We start from the raw sequence: 26,672 nt of genomic DNA, 5'->3' as shown, positions 1-26,672 counted from the left end.
CAACACGCCAGGCCTCCCTGTCCATCATCAACTCCCGGAGTTCACCCAAACTCATGTCCATCAGTCAGTGATGCCATCCAGCCATCTCATCCTCTGTCGTCCCCTTCTCCTCCTGCCCCCACTCCCTCCCAGCATATGTATTTACTAGTCCTTAATTACCATAATCTCTAGGGCAGCACTAGTTCACCTCAGAAGAATGTCTTTACATCAACTTTATGAATTAACAAATATAGGAGAAAATTAAAATTAGACACAGAAATATTCACAGCAAGATATAAAGAAGTAGAAAGAGAAAATAAATTTAAGTCTTCAAATTTGGGGGTTGGTTAACTTAATGATTCTAGCAAAGCTGAGGCCAAAACCACTTTTTGTCTTTCTACCTTTGAAAGTCCTTTGAACAAAATCTTTATTGTCGAATTATATCAATAAGCATTTACTTTTTATTCAATTTTCCTTTTAGTTTCAAAAAAATATCTTTGAGATAATTAACTCCCTTGTGATTCTAAGAAGAAATAGATTCTTTTAAGTATCAATATTTTCCAGAAGATAGGCAAATAAACCTCACATTTAATTAAGGAAAATATTAGAACACTAGGATATTCACAAAAAGAGAACTGATTTTAAATACACATTATAACTACTCTATTTTAGGAGGTAGCTCAAAAGAACAAAAATGATAAACTTGCAAATTGGTATAAATTTATTTTATTCAACTTACTCTTTTCAATTATTTATGTATAAATATAAAATAATATCATATTTGGATGTGCAAAACTATGATAAAGGCAAGAGTATGAGATTTGGGGAATTATAGGCTTAAATGTGATATAATTTGTTTTGTTTTGTTTTTTGCTTAAAAAGGTTTCTTATAGCTCATATTTTAATTACATCCTTCTATAAAAAAAGCATTTTTATGTGACTATATTATTATAGAATGTTACAGTTGTTCTAAAAATGGAATTCTGAGTCCTTCCTCCCTTCTTTGGTTGATTTTTTCTTAACTCTGGACTTTCTTGAACAGAATCATAATGAGAAAGCAGAGAAGTCTGTTGCTAAAGGAAAAAGCAACATTAAATTTTTGTTTTAATGCTGAGTGGGAGTCTTTGACAGCTTCATGTTTTGGCAAGACATTTCTTCTAAACCTGATGAAAATGTATTTTCTTTGGCGTAAGAGGGGGATACCAGAAATCAGTGGCAGAAAATACAAGAGACAAGTAAAAGAGAGGGAAAAAAAATTTTTTTTTAAGTTTTTTTTTGATATATTGAACAAGGGCATTATACTTTGTTAATGTATAAAGGAAATTACTGCTTTCCTCTTCTTTTACTCAAGGATGGGTGTTTCATCCCTTCATTTAGAATAAAAGTCAGACTATGGGCATATCAATATCACAAGGGAAACATTAGGTGATATTTGTTTTATCTCCTTCCAGGCTAACTGCTTTGTCCAAACATACAGTGTGAAAGCAATGTTTAGGTTAAGGTAGAACTCAAGCTCTCTGGTTGGAAAAAATATATATAAATGTTTGCTCTGAAGCTGAAGTTAAGAGTCAATAGGTAGAGTTTTACCAACAACTCTATTTAACACAATTATTCTGAAACAGAATTTCTTATACCCATGTAGAGTCATCTATTAATTATCAATGTGAAAATCTGCCCTTTGCAATGTTTAGGCAATAGCAGGCTGAGAAACAACTTGGGGAACCATGCTCTGATTTGGAATGAACACGGGAAAATGGTAGAAAATATCATAGGAAATCCTCGAGGAGAAGGAAGGTGATAAAAGTAGTATCACTAAAAGATGGTCAAATGAGCTCAAAGCCAGTATCATGCCAGAAATTCATACCAGATAATACTCAAATTTATACCAGAAATGAAACTTATATCTCCTAAGTTAAAATCCACAAGTCAACAGAGAAACATTCAAACAGGATCTCTTAGGTAATCAACTAAAAGATTCTCCTCTACAGTTAAATCAATTTTTATCTAATAATAACCAGTAGGAATGGACACGGCATATTATTTACAATATATTTTATAAGGTAGCTTTCTCAGATAAGATCCAAACTATTAATAATAAATCACAACCAGTAATGCTATAAAACCTCCATCTCTCTTTTAACAACTGTAAGCCTGTCATGTGAGGACGGCAACACAGCAAGTAACAGGGATTTTACTTTGGCAGCAAATACGTGTGTTCATATGATTCTTACCTGGCCCCCTTTAGGCTGGTATTTGATGTTGTCTGTGGATCCAATTTTGGATTTGACATTCTTCAGGTCTGGCAGTGGTTGGTTGATAAGCCGAAGCTGTTTGGGAGTAGCAGGAGATTTCGGAGGCGTGCGTATAATGGCGACTTTCTTCTCACTGGGAACCAAGATGGCCGACTTGGGGGTTCCTGGTGTGTGAGGGGTCCTGGGGTAGCTGGGGGTTCCAGGAGTGCCCGGGGTGCGTGAAGAATAGCTTGGTGGGGTGCCAGGAGTGATGGCGGTTGATCCAGGGGTAGTGGGTGTGGAAGTGCCACTTTTTCCTGCTCTGCGAATTGGCTCTGACCCTATATTAAAACCGAACCCAAACCACAGTGTCAGAAAGTTCTCCCCCGAGACATCCCTTTTCCCATCCATTGTTAGAACTTATAATTCATCAAATTTCTAAAGGGTTTAGGATATTTACGAATTACAACAATGCTTGAAAAGGTAAGAATCTCGTTATTTTTAGGTTCACAAATTGATGACATTCTTTTGAACACGCATTGCTATCAATGTGAAGATAATACTTGGGTTTTCCTGATTTATTCTGAATTTTCATTATGATATGTCAAAAATATTTTCTACTTGCATGATCATTAAAGCATATGGATCTGCTTTTAGCTGGAAAAAGAGTCTACACTTAATATTCTTTGTGGACTCATATAAACTGAAGATTCTTTGAATGATGTGTGGATTATTTATTCCTTTGTGCAGAAAGTTTATTCCAAGATCCAGGTGGATATACAACACAAAACAGTGTATTTAGATCCCATGATTTTGGCCTGTGTAGAAAACTATTTAGCTTAAAAAAATCTAGCTCTCTCTTTTGAAAAGTGGGATGTTACAATTTATTCACAGTCAATCTTGTACCTGATTGTGTTTTATCCCATACTTTCAGTATTTGCAGTTTGGAGTCAAATCAATAATCCCTCATTGTCTATTATGCAAGATGCTGTAAGATGCATTTGTTTGCCTCAACTTGATGTTACCCTCATTTTATCATTTAACTCTTTCCCCCATTTTCCTATGCTATGTTTCTCTTTCATATTATCTTTTAAAATGTGTGCTTAAATGCCATTTCAAATGCTTTTTTAAAAGAATAATGATTTAAAAAAGAGGACACACCTTAGGAGAGTCTCATTAAAATAGGAGATTCTCACCTTTTCAAAGAACTTTTGTGAATACTAAACATTTGATAACCAAACATGCACATACACAATTGATGCAGCTCTTGTTATTTCTTACTCAGTAATAAGGACATTAAGGCTCATTCACCCAGATGACATTAAATTCTAAGACAGATATGATACTCAGCTTCTTAATATATGTTGAACAATATATGTTGAAGTCTTTTCTCTTCAAATAATGCATTGATTCCAATAATAGAATACTGATTTACATTGTTTATATTATACAAATTCTCTCACTTTTAAAAATATTTTATAGAAAGGGCATAGTTTTTAGTTTTTACTGCTAAGAATGTAACTCTCTGGGGCTTTCCTGGTGACTCAGTGGTAAAGAATCTGACTGCCAAAGCAGGAGATGCAGGTTGGATTCCTAGGTCAAGAAGATCCCCTAGAGAAGGAAACGGCAACCCACTTCAGGATTCTTGCCTGGGGAATCCCATGGACAGAGGAGCCTGGAGGGCTCAGTACATGGGTTTGCAAAGAATCGGACAGGACTTAGTGACTAAATGACAGCAATGTAACTTTGTATAATCAATGAATCTTCTAGAAATTTTGAGGAGGATAAAGATATAACTCATCAACTTTAAAATCAGTCAAGTAGAAGGAATCCTAGAGTCACCTGATATAATTCATCATCAATGTAGAAAGTTCTTCCTGAGAAGGGGGACAATTATAAATAATCTTTGCTTAAATATTTACAAGGAGTGAGCTCAAGTCTGCAGACAAAATAAATCTACCCAGGCTCAATCTCCTGGAGAAACAGAACAATTCTATTTCGTCTCTCAGTGAACAGTTTTCACATATCAAAGGAAAGTTGCCCTGTGTCCTTTTGGTCTTTTAGTAGAAGGGAAAGACATAGGTAGATGCTTCAATGGAAATTATGACATGGGATTTGAGAAGAGTAAAGTGATAAATTAGTGATTTTTATTGCTTTCCACAAATATAACATTTCAAGACCAGGGTAATACAACCACATTCAACTTGACTTTTTGTAGATTCCTGGCTACAAAGTTTGTTTATGGGCCAAGGTTTTGATCTTGGTTTGAGCCAGTAAGTATGTTCTGAAAAATCTCTTCAGAAAACTTATTTCTCCCTCAAATGTATTCTCCATCATTTCATCTTTCTTGAATATCTCAGGTCTTCTGGGGAGGGGGATCATATCTTTATTCTTTGTCCCTCTACCTAGCACTGGTGTCTTTTGTTGGGCCTGAACACAGCAGAAGCTCAACATATTTTCTTTTTTAATGTTACAAATTTGATTCAAAATTTCTCTGTGTATGGAGGTACTTGTTACTGTAATGGAGGCCGAGTTGAAGCAATATTCCAGATACGTATAACAATATTAACTAAAAGAAATATTTAAGAATTATTTTGTGACTCAATGGACATGAATCTGAGCAAACTCAGAGCTAGTGAAGGACACAATAGACTGATGTGCTATATACAGTGCACGAGGTTGCAAAGAGTTAGTGACCTAGCGACTCAATAGCAACAAGAGTAAATGGCTTTATGTTTTGAATATGTAAAGGAGGAAGGTTCTGTGTTATATCTGGAAAATGAGAAAAAATCAGTCACAAGTATTAAGAAGCTCTTAATATTGCTGTTCAATAGATATCAATCAATTTTTATTGTAATAAATTATATTCTAGTCATCAAAAATGAAAAATTTGAGTGTTTCCTATGTGTTTTGAAATAGAAAATATTAAATCTAAGTTACTAAAATGATTCAAAAATATTTATGAGTTACTCTATTACAGTTTGTTCTTATCTTGTCAAGTCTACAATGACAATGTCTTTCCCTCCCTTTCGGCTAAATAAACTTCTTGCATAGCATTCTTTCAAATCTTTTCAATAGCAGTACAAAATGCTAGAACATTCCCTTGTGCAGTTAAGGAATAGTAGTGTTAGTTGCTCAGTTGTGTCCAACTCTTTGTGATTCCACAGACTGTAGCCTGCCAGGCTCCTCTGTCCATGGGATTCTCTAGGCAAGAATACTGGAGTGGACTGCCATTCCCTTCTCCAAAGGATCTTCCCAACCCAGGGCTTGAACCTTGGTCTCCTTCAGGCAGATTCTTTACCTTAAGGAGATGAGATGGGAAGAAGCAAATTGCTTGTTCTGGTAATTGTCCCTATGTCTTTTAGCTATTGCTATGTAGGGATAAAATATTATCAGAGTATCAGTTATGTTCATTACCAAATAATACAATGCCATATGCTTATGAATGTAAGTAAAGTTAAAAAGTCAAAATAGAGTTGGCTCAGGACATAAAAAGCAATTTGTATAGAGGTGGACACGACTAAAGCAACTTAGCATGCCATTTTAAAAGCAGAGCACAGTAGCTTAAAGTTGGGATTTGTGTGAGAAAGTGCCATTTTGCTTCCATAGCAACAAACACAAGTGCAGTTCAAGGTGCGCCTTTGGGGAACACTTGGTGCCTTTGTGTTGGCTCAGCATCCCTGGGGTTATTGTTGATGCCCAATTCTAACTCCAAATATTTGGAGTTAAATTCTCCTCTCTGAAGATAACTCACTCTTAAAGGTTTTCTTTGCTAGTTCATTTGAATACTTTATATGCGTTAAGGTGAAAAGAGTTTTAGTGATTTCAAAGTATTCCTAGCATGTATTTCAAAGGATATTAATGCTTCATGAATCTAAATGTTTCGGGACACAACTGCTCTCATTATAATAAATACTTTTATTATAGGCAAAAAAAAAAAACACAAAACAGTTTAAGTCATACAAAATAGCCACATTTGGATTGCCCACATTGTGGGGCAATTACTATTAAAGACTTAAAAAATAAGTGGTGAAATCAACTGTAATGTGATAGTAGTAGCAATTTCCACCACTTTCATATGGATTTTAAATGACAGATATGCTATTCTCCAAATGTTTCTACCATTTTGTAATAGTTTCTAAATGACAGGGATACTATTTTCTGAGTGACTCTACAGAACAATTCCCTAGTACTAAATAAATATAGAGAAGACATTAAGAGGACAGGTTGTGAATTTATCAGTAGGCTGAAAACCAAATTCAACCACTTACTAGCTGTGTAGTACTGGACAAGTCTTTAAAAGGTCAGTTTGCTCATCAGTAGATTTAATAAGGTTGTTAATACCTGACCATCAGCACTTTAATTGAATTGACTGAGAAATGTATCTTAAGATTTCAGCATCTATAAATGATTAATAAATAGAGAAGGCAATGGCACCCCACTCCAGTACTCTTGCCTGGAAAATCCCATGGACGGAGGAGCCTGGAAGGCTGCAGTCCATGGGGTCGCTGAGGGTCGGATACCACTGAGCAACTTCACTTTCACTTTTCACTTTCATGCATTGAAGGAAATGGCAACCCACTCCAGTGTTCTTGCCTGGAGAATACCAGGGACGGGGGAGCCTAGTGGGCTGCCATCTATGGGGTCGCACAGAGTCGGACACGACTGAAGTGACTTAGCAGCAGCAGCTATTTTTGTGGTAATAGAAACGCATTTATGAAAATAATTTGAATTACTAGATAGTCTTGGTAGTAACACAGTATGTAAGTGAGTAATGATTGGAGCATTTTTATATTCTTTACATAAACTGTGATAATTGCTGAGCATTACATCATGAAATCAAAAGAAATTGAAGCTATCACACAGAATATGCTATGTTTACAGCTTCATTGGAATGCAAAGACAAAGTCAAAGTGAAGTCGCTCAGTTGTGTCTGACTCTTTGCAACCCCATATACTGTAGCCCACCAGGCTCCTCCGTCCATGGGATTTTCCAGGCAAGAATACTGGAGTGGGTTGCCATTTTCTTCTCCAGGGGATCTTCCCAACCCAGGGATTGAACCCAGGTCTCCTGCAATACAAGCAGACACTTTAACCTCTGAGCCACCAGGAAAGCCCCTATTCTTACGAAATTGAGCAGGATTCTTGATTTTGATTGTTGATTTTTCAGTTAGTTTTTATGACTTGGTATTCTAATAAAGGTTAAGCTTTCATATTAAAAAAAATCCCTGACTATTGCTTTTCTATGCTGATTAGTCCTTTTGAATTATCTTTTTCACTTTAAACTTGAAAGAAGAGAAAAACAATCCTGAAAATTACTTCACTTCAATCCTATTTAACCAATAACAAAGTAGTATATATTCATTTTCTCCATCAATTGTTTTGACTCAAATAAGTGTTTTGGACACATTGATAGTCTGAATTTCTGATTCTTAGGGCAAATATAATCCGATGTAAATACAGGCTGTATTTGAAAATGTAAAATATAAGTACATTATAAGCTACTCCACTTAAGGTTTAAAAACTGAATGAAAAGGAAGCCAAACCAAAATAAACCTACGAGTGGTCCGCCGCGCAGAAGAGATAGAACTGTTGAGAGAGAAGGAGTTCTCATCTCTGTCTCCTGAGACACCTCGGCGAGGAGGAAGGATGGAGGAAGGTCTCGGCAGAGAAGAGCGCTTCTCTGGGCTCTTGGTAACTCCATCCTGATTGGAGAAAACAGAACAACGTTGGGTTCCCGTGAATCTTCATATACAAAGAGGTTATATCGCTCTGGCTAATTATCCTCCTGGGCCAATAGAGGAATTTCTTTTAATCCATACTACTGACTTGTACATACTTAATAAGTATTTCTGCTTTACAACTTAGAAAGAGTTCAGAATACAAAAATATATTATTTTGGAGTGAATGCTAAAAATTAACTGTGAAATTCAAATTCTAAGTGATAACATGAGTAAAACTGTGCTGAAGTAGTCTCCAGGTAATTAATAATTTTACTGACAAGTCTTCATCAGCATGATACTGTATCACTAAGAAAGGACTGGCAGAAGGGCACTGCATGTACAGTATTTAACTATGATCACTCCTGTATATAGTGCACTTATGTGACAAGAACATTAAGCACTTTACATTCATTGATTATTTAATTTTTACCCCAAAATATTATATGCATTTTAGAGCTGAGGAAACAGGTTTCAACAGTTTACGTAATTTAATTTTTGTAAGAATCACTGAATTGGGATGTAGCAGATTTAGTATTAAATCCTGATATGTCTGATGCTGAGCCCAAACTATTATATTTTATGTAATTTGGTATCCTTAGATTATATGTGTCATATGTAATATCAAATACATTTTGTTTGTATTTGAAATTTTATTAAATATAAAATAATAATTATGTACTGTATATCTTACAAAAACACAACTTCCATTTTTTAATGATTAAGCTGTTTATAACTATTGAAACATTTAATTGGTATCAGTTTTTTAATAGGGTATATTGTTTATATGTCAAACACTTTAGGATTGAAACTCTTGGCTTTCAGACATTTACTGAATTGCATCCTTCTCCCAAATTATATTCCTTTCTGCACCTGTGGTTGGCTTGCTGCCTTACCTTGTTCCCTGATTCTGAGTATGGTAAGCGGTCTGTGGAGCCCGCTGAGGTGGGCTGTATGAATAAACTGTCAGAAAATGTAGCCCTTTTAGTCGCGCTAGGGCAGGCTGAGCTGCATCTTGGGGACTTTGTGCTACCCTGTAAGGCAGGAATCTTTGACAAGGTAGAATTCTAGCCATGGAAGAAAACAAACAAAAGCACAAAATAAACCAAACTATGAAGTAGAAGGAAAATTAAAAAAACATATAAACATATAAAAAATTAAATGTCTACTTTTAATAAGAACACATGATAAATGGTTATAATCAATGACAGACATGTATATTATGTGAGAACAAGAGATTTTCAATGAATACCTCTTTTTAACTGGAACTAAGAATATTCAGAAAATGAGAATATAGATTAAAATATTATTTATAAATTCTATGTATAAGGTCTCTGGTTAAGCCATAGAACTTATAATGATACCATATTTGGAAAATATCTTGAGACTCTACTAGAATTATTCCTTTAATAAACACAGCACTTAAACGGTATATATAATCAATATTTTGATTGCATTTCAAGAACTGTAGAACAAAGTATATTTCAATAACTGTCGAACAAGTATATGTAAGGCCTAATAATGGAAAATATATTTTTAAGCTGAGAAAATGTATTTTTAGATGTCTACACTGATTCCATCAGAAAACTGCAGATTTTAAATACAATGAGTTCATTTTATGAGTTAAATGCACACCAGGGACCAAGTTGTACCACAGAATTAGAAACATTTTTATGTTAATAAATCACACATTTTCTATGATGTGTTATAAATTCTAAAAATTAAAGTCAGCACTGGCTAGACTGCCCATGAAAATCACACTTTCACAGGTGTTGATAATCCCTGGGGAGACTGTTGTCAAGTACAAGTGTAAGTGCTTTGGATGTATGTATATACACAGCTTTTGGAGAAAGCTATGATAGCATGCTACATGTCCTGGGGGGAGACTGTTAAAATACAGACCAGTATGACAAAGCCAAGGAGGTTTTAATCTTCAAATAATTAATATTATTTAGCTGTTACAATAAAAGCAATAAAACTAACGTTTCTAATCTCAAGTTTTAACCTTTGTAACCACTTTGACATAGGCATAAGTATTCACAGATTGCACAAATCATTTCTTGTTTTACAGACCCAGCACCTTAAGTGGGAAGTGTAACTGGGTCAGCATAAGTCATTCTTTTTTGATTGACATTATCCACAAATAAGCAAGTTTCAAAAGTGTGGTATAGGAAAGAAAAGTGAAGTAACTGGATTGCCTTAAATGATGAAAGACATCTACTAATCTCATGCTAGATACAAAACCAAAATAAAATGAACAAACAAACAAAAAAATCTCAAATGAAATGAAAGATTATATTGATAGATCAGGTTCACAATAAAGATCAGTTGAAAAATCGGAGAGAACTGTTCTGATAGATACAGTGAATATCAGAGGTAAATAAGAGTTAATCTTGGGATTTTAGGAAACTATAGGAAGAGGATGAAGTTATAAGGAAAAGGAGAATAAATCAGAAAAAGTTAGAAAGAATGGTGGTCTAATCGCTCTTCGTCAGTAGATTGAGATAGGCATTTACGAGGAAAAAAGTTAGGTTTTGTTTGGTTTCTGTACAAGTGTGGGCACTGAATGCTAATTCTTGTTGAAACACATTTATGAAAATAATTTGAATTACTAGACAGTCTTGGAAGCAACACAGCACAGTAAGTGGGTAATGACTGGAGCCATTTTTATATTCTTTGCATAAACTGTTATAATTGTTGACCATTACATTATGAAATCAAAAGAAACCGAAGCTATTGCACAGAATGTGCTACGTTTACAGCCTCACTGGAATGCAAATTCTTACCAAATTGAGTAGGATCCTTGATTTTGATGGTTGATTTTCTAGTTAGATGTTAAGACCAGTAATTCTAACAAAGGTTAAGCTTTCATAGTAAAAAAAAAAAAATCACTGACTGTTGCTTTTCTATGCTAATTAGTTCTTTTGAATTTTCATTTTTACTTTAAACTTGAAAGAGAAAAAAATATATTCTGAAAATGACTTTAATTCAATTCTATTTAATGGATAACAAGGTAGGAAGTATTCATTTCTTCCATTAGTTGTTTTGACTCAAATAACTGTTTTGTACCTACTGATAGTCTGAATTTCTAATTCTTAAACACAATCTGTTTTTAATACATGTTTTATTTGAAAATGTAAAATATAAGTACTAAGGGGTTTAAAAAACTGAATGAAAAGGAAGCCAAACCAAAATAAAACCAAGGGACTTGAAAATTTCTTAAAGGTTTTGCAAACAGGGTATACTTAAAAATGATTTTTATAGTCAGGAGAAAACTCAGACTTACTTTCTATATCCGCTCCTAAAGAGTTCTACTTTTTAAATAATAATAATAATCACCACTGCTATTTATTGAAATAAATATTATGTTCTAAGAACTACAGAGTGCTTATTATATAGGAATATTTACTCTTCCCCTTATTTTTGGTAAATTAAGACACAGGCAGGAAAAGATTATATATAGTTAATAAATGTTCAAAACTTAGATCTGGTTTGTTTCATAGCCCTGCTCTTAACCACCACAATACACTAGTCTCCATTAGAAATAGAAGGTAAAGAGATGTAAATCCTGAAATAACAGCGTGGTCAAAGAAAATTACCACTGCAATAAATGGATTGCCTTATTTTCAGTAATATGTCTGAAAACATTTATACAATAATCAGATATACAAATAATTTTTTAACCAACATAAAGCTCCTTGGCTTCAAGATGATATAAAAGGTTCTGCTATAAATGAAATTAATTCCTGTTTTTCATAATAAACAAAAAGTAGAAGTTTAAAATTTTATTAGATTTTAGAAAGCCAAACAAAGAATTGTGATTTACATGTTATATATTATGGCTAAGACCCAGAACACTGTGATATCACTCAAATTATTTGTCATAATTTTAAAATTCACTAGATTGCTTTTTTCCTTTCAGTAAGAAAGAAAGAAACACTTTGTATTGTCTTTGGTCTTTTGAAAGTTTAAAAAACATGATTAATAATATAAAAAATAAACTTGCAAAATAAGAAACACAAAAGATTTATAAATATGAAAGAAGCTAAATATCTTTAATACACCAAATTAAAACAACAAAATATTTCATCTCTATCACTTGTTAAATAAAGAAAAAGCAATATCTAGTAATACTGAATACAAGCATGTTCATATACAGCTGGAGTACAAACAAGTCTACAACCTTTCTACAAGACAATTGTGCAGACTTCACTATTAGAAAACTACCAAGGAAATGTATATGGACACATTCAGCCAAAAAAGATTTCCATGGTAACACCACTAAAATACAGAAAACTGTTTGAATACCAATAGGAAACTGATAAAGCATATCACTGTAAAAGTATAAAATGCATTATATAGTCATTAAAATGATGTATAAGAATGTTTAATGACATAGAAAACTTTTAGTGAATAATTAAAAAACTGATACACATCTTCCATGTTTGTTATTAAACCTATAAATGTGTAGAAAAATTAATATCTTGCATCAAAATGGTAACTGCAGTTATATTTAGATAAGGAGATAATAATATATTTTTACTTATCTATATTGTTTAAAATTCTCACATATAATAACAACAATGAAAAAGTGCTGTAAAATATAGTGTGGTGTTGATTACAATGGTTTATCTTGATTCTATGAAAAGCAAATAAATTGAGTTCTTCCATTTTTCTCCATATCATTGTGGTGTTTCATATGTTTCTTCTTACTATAACAACAGAGGCAGCCTTCATCCCAGCTCTACCCTCACTAGCTACCATCACATTCCAGAAGACACCAGGACATGCTCGAATGCCATTGAGAATCATGCTGGGTGAGTGAATGATTTAAGAGAGTAGATGTCGAAAATCTAAATTTTATCTAAAATTATTAAAACGCTGCCACTAATACCAAAGGGAACTTCAAATAAAAAATAAGGAAAGAGGTATTTTACTCACAGAGACTTTGTCCTTTGCCTGTTTAAATACACTGGGAGCCTGAGCTGATTCAGCACCTGCTGCTGTTGAAAGAGGAGACACAAACAACCCCAAACTTAGTGGCTAAAGATCACATAAATGCACTTTTCATACCTTTTGGATATTCAGTTCTGTCAACAGACTAACGTAAAGTGGATTTTGTTTACACTGAGACTCAAATTCAGTAATTAAAGAAATCTGAATAATAACAATATTACAGCATGTGGCTCCCATTACACAGTGTGCTAATTACTATAACCCAGTGTTTACCAAAGCACAGATAAGCACACCAAGTAATTTTCGGTTACCAGTGTACCCTTAAATTACTATAGATCCTTTAGAATGGAAATTGCAGGACAGTTATCCGAATGCTACAGAATTTAAGGAAAAGGGGAGTGTTTGGTTCTAGGGTGGGCATCACATAAGAATACTCACAGAGATTCCCAAACCTTCTTTATGTAGCCACTGGCATATTTCTGCATTTTATATTTTAAACTGTTACAGTCTGCCAACCCCTTTTCCTCTACACCCCTGGAATTTCATAATAGTAAGACACATTTGTTTGACATGAAATGTGCCACATGAGAAGGGAAGGGAAGAAAAATAGCTTGTCAAGAAGAGAAAACAGGAGAAGAATTTCAAGTTCAATAAAATAGACCATGTTCTACACATGCACTTCCTGTATGAAATTATTACCACATCTGTTACTGTTGTTTTTCTTGCTGCTGTTTTATACCTCTGGTTTCAATTTTAAACTCCATTATCTCCGGCATAATTTCTGTTGACAACTTACCTGACTTGACTTAACTATTTTCACAATTGAACACAACCCTTGTGTTTGGGGAAATTATCCCTATTTAACAATTGAACTTAGAAAATAAAAAGCTGGTGTGTTTGCTTTAATTTTCTTTCGCAAGAGAGAAATTCTTAGGAAAAAATACTTATCCTTAAAAGCACTCCAAATGAGTTTTAAAAAGGTTTCTCATGCCATATGCAGTTCTAACACAAAAATAATAGTGGCCTACAATATGTTCTATGCTATTTAGGACTGGCTAGTAAGATTATTCACAGATTCTGAAACTGTTTTTTCAAAGAAGCAGTGCAAATTATGGCTCTTTACTATTTCTATAATTTAGCTCATGTTTCTGTGACATATATGCTTTGGTTTAAGTCAGCGGCACTCATTTGGTGCATGCTTTTTGTTTGAGTATCTTAATATCTGAATAAAAAAGAGCAAGATTCTAACTTAGTCCAGAAGTCTTAAATTCCCTCTAATAAATGAAGTAAAAAGCCAAGTTACTCACAGTGTGGCAAATTGAATACCAATGACATGTGGGTACTTCATCAAACCATTTGACACTTCCTCTGAAATTATACAATCCTAATATAATTTTCATCTTTTCGATGGCATATGGGATTTTTATGCCCAAACCATGAGATTCTGCCTGTAGAAGCATTTTTCTAAATAGAAAAATTCCAAGTTTAATGAAAATGTACTAAGTGAGATATAAAATTTAGAGATGTCATGTTGATTCATAATTCTTACTTCCTCATTCTAAACCTTCATCATCAAGGTTTGTGTATAATTATAAACCTTCTACTTTCAAATCCTGCCTCATATACTAGTTCTTGAAGGAAGCATATGAGATACTTCCTATATGAAGAACACAAATTAAAAATGCTTGAAATTTTTAGCAGCTATCACAAAACATCAATGCCATGATATTCTTCTTCTTACAAGGGTTAATGCTGCTGCTAACCCTTTAAAGCCATTCAAAGATTTATGTAAAGGCGCTTCTAATGTGTATACAATGGAATGAAAAATATTGCTTTCTGACTCAAGCTCTGATACCTTCCTTTGTAAACTGCAAGTGTGCCATTTAATCAATACTAAAATAAAACATTATAATTAAGAGTACCCTAATATGATTATACATTTCAAATATATACTTTGCACTGAACTTGAGGAACAGAGTTTGCATTGTGGATATTACACAGGGGCTTTTATTATGATTTGTAACATTTTGCTCCTTATTCCACTGCTTATTTAAACAGTAAAAACAAAGTACATTTGAAGACGACAGAACAATAAGAAGATAGCAAGATAGAAAATAAACCTAAATTCTGAGCTATTTGGAGGAAGGGGTTTATTAAATTTATTAAATTTTTGACTACTACATTATAGGGGGAAATTTAGTATTTTAAATCCAACACATTTTAAGAAAATTCCAAGGACAAAATGTCAACCAAGAGATGCAATATTGTCAGAAAGCCTAGCTAATTTTGGATATGAAAAATAAACTCTGATGGGATTACCAAACAGTTTCTTTTTCCTTTTTTTTTTTCCTTTCATCGCTAAGCAAAGTAATTTTCCAACCACAATTTTATCCCAGATTTGCTTCTCATTCTCCATCTCAAAATCCCTATGCATTCTTGGTGGTCCTCAGTAAATTCATCAACATCAGTAACAGATTTGGCAGTAACAATATAGAAACTAGGACAAATATGTATGGGTTTAAGCATGAGGGAGGTAAATAAGCAAAATAATGAGAATGCATACCACGGTTATATTCATCGCCATCGTCTAACCAAACACACAGAATGAAAACAGGAATCCCCAGAACGTGACACTAGGGCACAATGCCAAGATACAATCACTGTTAAGTCTGAGCATGACAAAGAAACAGATGGTCATGATCTCTTCTGTAGGGAAGGGGATAAAAAAAGAATAATGATACAAGACACTTAATAGCGAAATTGTTCATGACTGCTGAGATTCTCGGAAGAAAAACAAAATGAAGCTGCTAAGGTAATGAGATAAAAAAAAAAATACATGTCTATGTTTGCCAGCCACATTGCAGAATTGAACAGTCACCTGTCGTTTTCCGCTTAACACAGGAGAGATGAGTTGGTCTAGTATATTTGATAGCAGGTTTTAAAATGAATTTCCTGGAGGGAGAGTGGGCCTGAACTTCTGTTTTTTTAGCAAGTTCAGCCTTCTTATAAACTGCTATGAATAAGAAAACACAGAAAGCATACCATCAGGAGAAGAATACACACTTGGAGCAAAACCGAACGAAATTTCATCAATCATTAGTTACCACGGTTAGGCAGTTTCTTCTACAAAAGAGTAATAATGAATTACTTCAAAAACATTCATAAAGAAGTGATTGTGAAATGAACCTTTTTTCCTTCTCACTTCATCTCTGGAGACTGTGCTAGGTTCCTTTTTAGCTATTTTTCTTTCAGGAGTGGAAATTCTGCCTCTCCCGGTTTTAAAAGGCTTTTCTTTTCTATGTTTCTCAAGAGATGATCTCCGAGCTTCCTTTTCAGCTTTCTCCTCTTTAGGGATAGTTTCTAACTGTTCTGTCATGATGCTTCTATCATCATCTGTGGATCAGAGCAAACCATGACAACAACAACAATGACAACATTAGTAACAAATGTACAAAATCCTCCATCTGTCTAACAAAATGCAAAATAAAGAGATAAAGGGACATTTTAAAATGTCTAAAATGGAAAAAAAAAAACAAAAACGTTTTTCCACTAGGATACTGGATTTTACTTGGGAGTAGAAAATTGAAAAATATAATGCACACCTTGAGTGTCCACCCAGAGGCTGTCAGCATCCATGATGGAGTCATCAATGGTGGTTTCATCTTTGTAATCCTCATAGGTTTCTGTCTTATATTCTGAGAGTCCAACCTCTTCTCTCTCAGGGGAAGCCGGAGCCTCTGGGGAACCGTCCTTGGGTTCAGCCTGGGCTTCAGCTGCCTCTTCTACTTCAAGTTCTTCTTCAGCATGGGGTGACGGTCTCCTTTCCACCTCGGGCTGCTCGAGGGCTGCAAAACGCACACTGTGGGACCCTGATTCCCCTTCATCAGTTGTGGTTTGCACGACGGTGATGAAGTCGTCCTCGATGGTTACGACAGACTCAATCACTCCTTTGTGCTCACCAGGACAGGTCTCCACAAACTCCTCCCTGACGCCTGGGGCACCCAGGTCGGTAATCTGAAGGGTGTCTGAGCGGAAGAGCAACTTGTCATATTCTCCCTGGGCTTCGATCTCTTCTTCCTCGCTCTGAGCCTCCGCTGGTTCAGCTCTGGCAGCTTCAGGCAACGGCTCGGTAACATCAGAGGGTGTGATGGAAATATCCGGGGTCTCTTGGCTTTCTTCTTTTGGTGGCTGAATAAATTCCATCTGGACATCAGCTCTCTCATCTGCGGCTACATCAGCCTCTGAAACAACGGGTGCACAGGGTATTTCCACAGACAATTTGATGGCAATCTCGTCTTGAATTAGAGAAGATTCTGGGGAAGTTTCCTTCTTGCCCTCATCGGCTTTCAAGGACTCCATGGTGAGGCTTTCATGCTCACCGCTGGACTCATAGGATTCTTCCTTGTCCACAGCCTCCTGGTGCACCAAGTCAGGCTTAGCCACCTTCTCCTTGACTTCTGTTTCACTAACTTTGGTGCCTTCTTTCAAGTGGCTGGACTCAACACCCATAAATGCATCTACCTCCGGAGGGGCTGTGGATGAGGGGGCGAGGTCCTGGGTAGCCTCAAGTTTAAGCTCTGCTGCCTCTCCAGCATCTACATGTAGCCCTGAGGCCATCTGTCCAAAGTCACTGATTTTAATATCTAACTGACCTTGTTCAGCTTTCTTCACAGCCAAATCCAGTTCTGGTTCAGCTTTTTTGGACGGTTCTACCTCAGCTACCTCTGGCACTGAACTAAGACCTTTCTCTGCTTTCTCAGCCATGACAGGTGATGCATCTTTAGCGACTGTCAGTTCTCTGGCTGAAGCTTGCTCCTGGGTCACTCCTAATCCAAGAGTTTCAACTTCATCACCAGCCTCTTCTGTTTCCTTGGCGTGCTCTTTTGAATCAGCATGTTCTTCACTTTTCTCTAGGACAGTATCCAGCTTATCACTGGCTTTCTTCTCCTGATCAAACTCCCTACTCAGTCCTGATTTGTCACCAGAGATAGGTGGGGATGCTTCCTTCTCAGCACTGACTTCATCTTTTACTCTTCCGGCAGCTGCCAGCTTGACTTCAATTAATGAAAGATCGGTGGCCAAATCTCTTCGTGCTTTATCATCAGTGCCTTCATAAAAGGAACCACTCTCCCCAGATAAATTCTCACTGTCTTGAACAGGTGACGGGAGGGGGACTGTGTATTTATTGAACACACAGTAGCCCAGGTCTTCGAGTTGACTGTCAGTTTTAACGATGATGTGGTTTTCATCAGTGACAGGGGGCAAGCCAGTGCTACTCTCCTCCACCACAGTCTCTGATGGGACTGATTTTCTCCTGGCAACATCAGTGTCTGCACTCACGGAAGCTAACCTTGACCGTGTGCCTGCCAGGTCTAGCATTTCAGGCAAGTCAGGAGCCATGACAGTACCATTTTTGTAATAATCTTTGGCTAGGAAAGGCGACTCACATGATGTCTCGACTCGGGCATTTTCCTCTCCAGTATCTTTTTCTTCCTTTGCCTGTTCTTTTTCTTCTTTGCTTTCGGTTGGGAAGCAAGGGGCTTTGTCCACGGCAGGTGTTGTGGCTGGAAGGTAATCATCTCCTTCATCCATACTTCCACTAGTATTGGTTAGAATGTCAGAAGCCAGGGGGGAAAGATCATGCCCTCGACCGAAGTTAAACCCAAGGGCTATGGAATCCAGGCAAGACATGGGCAAATTGATGGACATGCTTCTTTGTTCTATTGCAGACCTACCACCAAGTCCTAAACTCCTGCTTAGTGTCAGATCATCCTTATTCTTACTGTGGAGATCCCTTTTCTCTCCATACACTTTTGGATCAATAGTGAACATTCTTTCTTGGGGAGAACTGGGTTCTTCTGGTAAGTCAGATGGATGACTCTGTGCGAGAGTGCTATACCCTGCTTCTTGTGCCGGAGCACTGGGCTGGGGTTCTTCTTCTGGAAGTGCCTTGTCGCCATCTTTATGCATGGGAGACACAGTATCAAAAGCCTCTTGGACACTTTCTCTTGTGTCACTTAGTTCATAGTAATCACTGCCTGGCTGGATGCTTTTGGTCACTTCTTCTTTCAAGGCGGATGTTTCAAAGTACTTGGACATTCCTGACTTGTCTTCATAAAATGGCATGTCAAGTTCAGCTGATGTTACAACTCCAACTCCTTCTACCTTATGATCTTTGTCAGCAACTTTTTCTTCAAAGAGCTCCTGGGTGGCAATCTTTTCACTTAGTGCAGTTGGTTCAGTCATGACTTTTTCCAGGGTCTGAGTGGTCATGGCTGAATCAGTAACTGCTTGCTCCAAACTTACAGGGAATGAGTCCTGTTTTAATATATCTGTGGGAGGCTCCTGGCCCTTCTCTTCTTTTTTGGAGTAAGTGTGTTCGGTGGAAGGTTGAATTATATTTGTTTCTTCATCTATCAATTTTGGGGGTTCACTCTCTTTTGGCATGGCTTCTTTGTCAGAAATGGTTGGTTTTTCTTCAAGCTTTAGGTGAGGTTCCTTTTCAGCAAGTGTAGATTCCTGTTCGCTGAGGGTGGGAGTCTCTTTTATCTGCACACTCTCTTCCTTTATCATCCCTTTCTCTTCTCCTGAAACTTTCTCTGGGACACACTCTTCCACAATTGAAACGTGAGCATCTTTGGGTGCAGCAACTGCCTCTGAGGCTGGTGCTTCTGCTATTTTGTCAGGTTGATCCTTCTGGGGCTCTTCAACTTTAGAACTATCTTTGGCAGTTGCTGGGCTACCAGTTTCTTCCAGAGATTTTTGGTCATCTGGCTGTAACAGGGCGGGAGCAAAGGATGCTGCTGCTGCAACTATTTCATGCTTTGAGATGTCAAAAGGAAGAGTGAAGCTTCCACCCTGAAAGGGACTCGGCATGGGAGAATCAAATTGTTTCCCTTCCCATTTTGGGATATCCTCAAGTACATCTTTTTCCTTCATGGGTGTTAGAGGGCCAGGAGATACAGGAGCAACTAAACCCCACTCGTCCTTTTTGGCTTCCGTTGGCATTTGGATGAACCAGTCCTTCTGCTCTTTTGCAGCTGTGGGCTCTGCAGGAAGGCCAATATCAGGTACCACTAGGCTTGGTTCTGTCTTGGGTTTCGTATCTTCTAGGCTGGCACCAAGAGTGTGCCCAAACAGAGTGGGAGGTGCTTTTTCTTCTTCTGTGCCTTGTATGTCCTTTTTATCAGGGGAAGTTTTAGTTGTTTCCAGCTCAGAAACTAAGGCAGCATGCTTAAGGTCTTCACCAGGCTTACTTTCTGTCTCTGGTTCCTTTTCCTTCTTGTCTAGTGGCTCGGCTGGAGAGGGAGTCAATTCTTGTTGATCATGAAACTCCATCTTCGAGGCTGTAAGTAAACCTGAAGTAATTGGGTTGATTTTTAAACATAATAGGCAAGGGCTTTCAGGCAGTAAGCTTAAAATTATTTTTTGAAATGGCAAATGAATGGTAGGCTTGAAAGAAAAACTATGAAACGTGCAAGCATGCTATTCATTTAAAAATTAAAATGAAAATGTCAGGACTGAGATACATTTGTATGATTGCTACAATAAACTCCCACTGTGAATTAATGTGTACAGAAATGAAATAAGAGTATATTTTGAATACTCTTTTTTCCTTTGTTTGTTTGGTGTCTCTAAACAGTACTTGATGTGTCCTATAGCAGAAAAAGATGTCATATGCCTTCTACAGATAAAAACTACATATTAAAGAAAATTTAATAAGTAGTTAACATTAGGGTACAAAATAATCTATATAATCTATAATCTAAATATGGAAAAGAATTGGTTTCAGCCAAACTTTTTCTTTTCTCATTGCAAAGTGAATTGGTAGTCCATGGGCAGAAGGCCAATTAATTTATAATAATATGTGTTAAATAATTTCAGCTAACTTGACTAACAAATGCCAAGACCAGTTTTGGGGGCATTGAAATGTTCCTAGAATAAACTTTTAGAAGTCATCTAAGATTAAATTTCAGTAATACAAATAAATAATTGCTATAGACTTTGTTTGATATGACCTAAATATTAACAAGACAATTTCTACCATGTATCAAAATTCCTAAATCCTAATCATTACTTAGTCTGTATGATAGATGTAAGAAAATCTGAATTATACTGTTAATACTGGGAAGTTACATGAATAACAAAATTTTAATAAGAGTAAACTATTAAAATGTCTTTTTCTCCTTGGTCATGACCTCATTTCCTGGAATGTGACCAACAGGTGAAGCACTGACCAATATTGGCTTTAGGGATGCTTCACAGAGACTAAATGAGTCTTTGTAATTTTTATTTGTTCACCAATTCAAAAGGCTCCAGAGTGTCACTTGTATTTTACAGCCAAAGTTATTTCATTGTGGTCACTAAGCCTAAATGTTAATTGTCTGGAGAAGATTTGGGGAAAATTAATAAAATTCAGTCATCTGTTGAAGGGCAAGTGTATGGATCATCATTAACCTAAACACTTGTGTGTTGTCTTGTCACAATAGAAAATAAATACTTTATGAATTTTCTAGTAAAGTTTAGATGAATGAAAACTCAAGAGAGATGGTGATGATCAAAGGGTTTGGTTGCCATGGAAAGGAAATGATATGAGAAGCATCAGCAGGTGCTTTTAAGGAAACTAAACCAGTATTCACTGAAGCATAAAAAAAATATAGCACATTGCAGTTGCAAACAAAAACCATTCTACCATTGAAGCCCGTAATAATGTGCCAAAATCCACCTCTACGATTTGAAAGAAAAGCATATGAATTGCTGTCCCCCAAAATAAAAATAAAAATATACATGTATTAGCAATGTGACTGGCAAACATTTGAGATGAGGAGGGGCGGGGGCGGAAAAAAAGCTCACATAGCGTCATCAGCCTGGCTGCAAAGCGTATTGTATCATGGCAAAGTAAAACCAGGAATCAGCTGCAGCAGTGGAAAACCAAGCTGCCACACAGCACCTGCACAAGCCACACTCTTTGCTCTTTAAGTCTCAGACAGGGGTCTTGGTATCATGAGACGACCCAGCGATGGAATAGCATTGGAAAGGCATCAGATTGATAAGCTGCTGGAGAGATTACTTGCAACAAAACACATGCAAATCCTAAGAAAGACACACCTTCCCCGGCAGAGGAAGGGGTTTTTACTTCTGGAGACACCTCCGTGACCGTGACCTCTTTTACACTTTTCTCCTGTGGGGCCCCTGCTGAGGCGCTGTCTGCAGGAACTACTTGGGCCTCCGCACTAGACTCCACTTGGCCCTCACTGAGGCCCTTGGGCTGGTCTGAGACCTTGGCAGCCCCACACTCTTTCTCAGGAAGAGTGGCAGGTTTCTCTTCCTCAGCCACTGGACTCTCTAGCGTTTCTTCTTCTTAGGGATGAAAAAGATGTTGACATCATGACCATAGAAACATATATGAAACAACAGAAATATCATTCAAGGAACGCTTTCAGCTCTACTTTATTGACCTCACAAGAACCTCTTTTACTGCTTGGATGAACAAATTAATGTCTTAACGCAATGGACATTATGTATTGCTTGGAAAATTAGTAAATATAATCGTCTAATAATGATGCCTTTTAAAGTCTCATTAAAAGGCTATTTATTTTAAAACTTGAGAGCTGAAAGGGTTTTATTGATCTATTACCCTTAGTGGAAATGGCAGTAAGTCGCACACAATGTGGAAAGCTGGCTGGAAATAAGAGATGGCACTGCCAGATAACAGATGGTTGTGAAAAGACAGATGCATTGATATGCTGCAACAAACCTTTAAGTTTGTAAGTCATGTGCTGTTTTCTCCAATGCAGGAAGCCCCTACATACGAATTCCTGATTTAATTTAAAACATGCAAACTTTGCTAAAGGGATCTTTGGGAGTAAAAAACCTGGCCTCAGAATAATATCCAATCAACCACTTTATTATCAACTTTATCATGAAATCCATCAAAACTCTTTAAGACATACTTTATTTAGTATTTTTAAGGCCAAAGACTACCTAACTCAATTAATTTCATCTTCATTGCTTTATATGATTGGAGAATGTACAAATTTTTAAAGAAGTAAGTAAAATATTTTGAAAAACAAGGTCCAGGTAAAAGTTAATTTCATTGCAATTTAGAAAAGTCTACCTCTGGGACACGACTGTTATCATATTGTTCAAACCACTGAAATATCAGTAATATAGTTCTTGTATAGTTCTCTTTGACACTAAAGAAAGAATGAAAATGTGCATATTATAAAGTTTCATTTCTACAATTCAAAACAAAACCACCAAGGAAAGACAGCTGAGTGGCAACAAAACTGCCAAAATATCCTCCCCAAAGATTAACCATTCTACCATTGAAGAATACAGAAAAATATTAACAATTAAAATGTAATAAAACAAATTTATGAAAAGCCATGAATTATGCTGTCATTTGTTTCTCATTTACACTTCAAATATCAGTAAAATAAATCCCATTTTATTGCTTAAGAAATTAGAGGGAAATATTTAAGCTGTCTTATAGTTCTTCAAATGAATGATTCTTTTGAAATTCCTATGAACAATCATATATTGTTTAAATGGATCTGTGAAGAAGACTATAGATGGAAAGGAGAGAAATTTTTTGAGAAACATTAAAGCCCTTATGGGGAAAAATGAGAACTGCTACTATTTCTTCACATTTAACACACAGATACTTGCATTTTTGTAATTTAACTATGTCAGTAACATTTTAATAACTCAGATTCTAACTTATTATTAAGGCAATTTTTACAATGCCATAGAATTAGAGATTTTGATTAAAGCTAAGAGACTTTTAATATAGCTGCTTTACTAATGTCACTTTATTGGGTGAAATCAATTTATTTTACATTTTTTCTAAATCCATGTAATTTTTTAGCTTTCCAGTTTCTCATTTTGTATAAATCATGTTTATTTCCACACCTGTTCTTTATTCAAAATTCACATATTTTTCTTAATTATTTTAAGTCCATTTAAGTTTACTCAATATGGATTGTATTTTTCTATCAGAATGTCTGAACCATTGGTGCTCTTGCCTTGGAACTATCTGCCTTTACATTAAATATTATGCCATACAAAAATAAACTCTTCACTTAAGCAAGTTATTTTTCCTCATTTCAAAATGACATTTACCTAAGCAAAAAAAAAATTAGCCCTATTTTTTTCTTTATAAGACTACCTTGTTAGAATGAGATAAATTGCAGCCCACTGCCCACTTATTTTATCCTCTCCACAGCTAACTATACACAAGGTCTCCACCTTCGAAAGACTGGAACGACAAAAGCTTGGGAGCATTTCCTTCATTTTAGCCCACCTCTACTTATCTGAACCAAGATTTAGTCACCTGAGGAAGCCTCTATAGTTTCTGTAGATGTTTAAGTGATTTGGAGAAATAAATTCATTCCATAACATTTATTCTACCCTAAACAATTATTTATCTTTTAAAAGGCTATCACATTAACATGGCACTAAATAGAAACCTAACTCTGAAGTCTGGTCTAGTAATATGGAAAAATTATATTAAAGGTCATCTTCTTTGGTTTGGGTAAGAAGATACATTCTTTCCCTATTGATATATTTGCAAGGGGTAGAAAGAAGTCATACTTGTTTGAACTTTTTTTGCTTCCTTCTCAGAAGCTGTGAAGAAAAAAAAGCAGCACTCACATGTCTTAAATCAGCCTTCTTCCATATAAATTGTTGAGGCATTTGGATGGAGATGAGCGATATAGGGACTTCACTTTCATATGGAAAAAACAGGCTCCTGTCCCTCCCACCCACACATGGAGGCACACTTAAGGTGATGCACATGGTCAAAGCTGCGGGCAGGGGAGGAGGAGCTAAGGGGACCATGCTTGGTTCACCTTTCTCCCGGCCTAAGTGGGCCTCTGCACTCTGCGCTGGGCCACTGGGGAGCACACTAGAGGCAGTCCACTGTGAGCTGAACAAAGGATGCTCATAGTACTCCTCATCGGAATTGGAAGGGTCATCATCAGGCACAGACACCGAGATGGAGGGGGCTAGGAGTCTACGCCTTTCCCCGCTGGTGGCAGGTTCGTGGCTGGGGAACCTGTGTAGAGGACCCACTTGATCCTCAGCCCCTTCATCTACAAACAGACACACAGGAAAAAACTGCAGGGAAAACTGGACAAGACAGACACAAGATCAGACGGACGAGACAAACATTTGCACAGGACATGGGGTCACGGAAGCAGCACAGCAGGATGGAGAGGGATGAGCGAGACCAAGCTGGTGGAGGATGGGAGACATTGAAATTTCATGCTTCAGTAGCCACTGAATTTAAACTCTCCCTTTAGGAATCTTGTCATTGATCTAAATGAACCAAATGTTCTGACACTCCCACTGCATAATAGAAATTATCTTTACATCTTCCTCAAATGAGTTAAAATAACAACAGAAACACTGGGAAAGAAACAAAGCACTACAAAACAAATGCATTTGTTAGAAGAAATTCTTTCAAGTACGCACATTTTCTCATGTTTTTATCAATACATTTATAAGTTATAAAAGAGGAAAGCTGTTAGGACCTGACGCCTGTACAATTCTGAGAGAAACTGGGCCTGTGGAAGTACAACCTTCATTATCTAGTATGTGCGCATGGTTAGCATTTTGGTTGATTTAATTTTTAGTTCATGACTTCTACCAGAAAATAATTTTTAATTTCAATCCTGTTAAGAAAAATCTACAATGCATTATGCTTCTTTCCTGTCTTGCTTAGGGGAACACAACTGGCATAGCTTTTTCTTTGGATGCAAACTCCTAGGCATCCTTTTGAACCCTAGTTCTTATCTGCATGGCTGTGAAAGTACTAGAAATTACCTAGCAACATACACTTGTTTTCTTGTGTTCTGCTTCTCTTTGGAAGGCTTAACAGAGATACAGTTAGCTGAGAATTTCTACTGAGGTGGCTTCTGACCCATCACAATTGTATTCTGTGAAGTTTCACTTGTACTACTGTTTTTATATTTCAAAGCCCTCATTGTATATTTCTCATGGAAATGCTAAAGAAGCTGCTCTCATTTCTTTTCTTTCCCACGTCTTAGCTTAGAAATCTGTATTACTTAAATATATTTCCTTAGAAATATGAGTGTATATCAATCAATTTGCTTAGCATTTCAATAAGCCTAAAGAATGATCACAAAGAACAATATCTGGCTGAGACACTGTACGTATCTCAGGCCTACATGGCTGATTACTAAATTTGTTAACCACTATTTATTTACTTCTATAGAGAAATAATTTTAAATTTTTGTAATTTTCAATAAGATCAAAATGCAGTAGCTATCTGTATAATTTTTATTTCTATCAAAATTTAAGTGGACAGAATTACAGCATTAATTTGAAAATGCACTGAATTTTTAGCACAATAACTTATTTTCATTCAACTGAGTGCTGATAACTGGAAATAAACCTGAAATCATAAGGACACTAAAATAATATTTTGAAGAGAGAATGTTTTTAATCTTTTGAACATATTGTTTACTGATTGTTCCATGGAAGTTGTTTCTAGATGGGTGCTCAGAACTTTCCCAGCCACAATGCTTATTATATCATGGGATAGAAGAAACCTAAAATTACATTTGATATTGTTAGTTCAACTCGGCATGATTTCTCAGCTGAGCAGACGACTGGGTGAGATCTGGCCTACAACATTGGCTGAATCATAAGTCTTGGGCTTGTCACAAGTCCCAGCCATTCATATCTCCTCTAGTGACTCCCGAGGCTGTAGACTCCCCAGGGACACAAATTTTTTCTAAAACTTCTAATACATTCAAACA

General features: G+C 36.2%; 1 protein-coding gene across 44 annotated transcripts in view; it reads right to left on the bottom strand.

Moving 5' to 3' along the window:
- The window catches only part of MAP2 (microtubule associated protein 2), a 298,686-nt gene that overhangs the window by 18,973 nt on the left and 253,041 nt on the right, over positions 1-26,672 (bottom strand). For 9 of the 44 annotated variants that reach the window (XM_010802225.4, XM_024998329.2, XM_024998302.2 and 6 more), the window contains 8 exons: positions 21,994-22,245; positions 16,488-20,243; positions 16,072-16,278; positions 15,764-15,898; positions 12,871-12,932; positions 8,826-8,996; positions 7,770-7,914; positions 2,211-2,551 (listed from right to left, as the gene is read on the bottom strand). In XM_010802225.4, coding sequence (XP_010800527.1) covers positions 2,211-2,551; positions 7,770-7,914; positions 8,826-8,996; positions 12,871-12,932; positions 15,764-15,898; positions 16,072-16,278; positions 16,488-20,243; positions 21,994-22,245 — 5,069 coding nt within the window. The remainder of the gene's footprint in view (positions 1-2,210; positions 2,552-7,769; positions 7,915-8,825; positions 8,997-12,870; positions 12,933-15,763; positions 15,899-16,071; positions 16,279-16,487; positions 20,244-21,993; positions 22,246-26,672) is intronic. The other 35 variants (XM_010802240.4, XM_010802241.4, XM_059891424.1 and 32 more) reach the window with 18 other exon arrangements.

Source organism: Bos taurus, chromosome 2 (assembly GCF_002263795.3).
Source record: "Bos taurus isolate L1 Dominette 01449 registration number 42190680 breed Hereford chromosome 2, ARS-UCD2.0, whole genome shotgun sequence".
NCBI lineage: Eukaryota > Metazoa > Chordata > Mammalia > Artiodactyla > Bovidae > Bos > Bos taurus.
The sequence above is the reverse complement of the archived record's forward strand: the minus strand, read 5'-3'. Positions and strand labels throughout refer to the sequence as shown.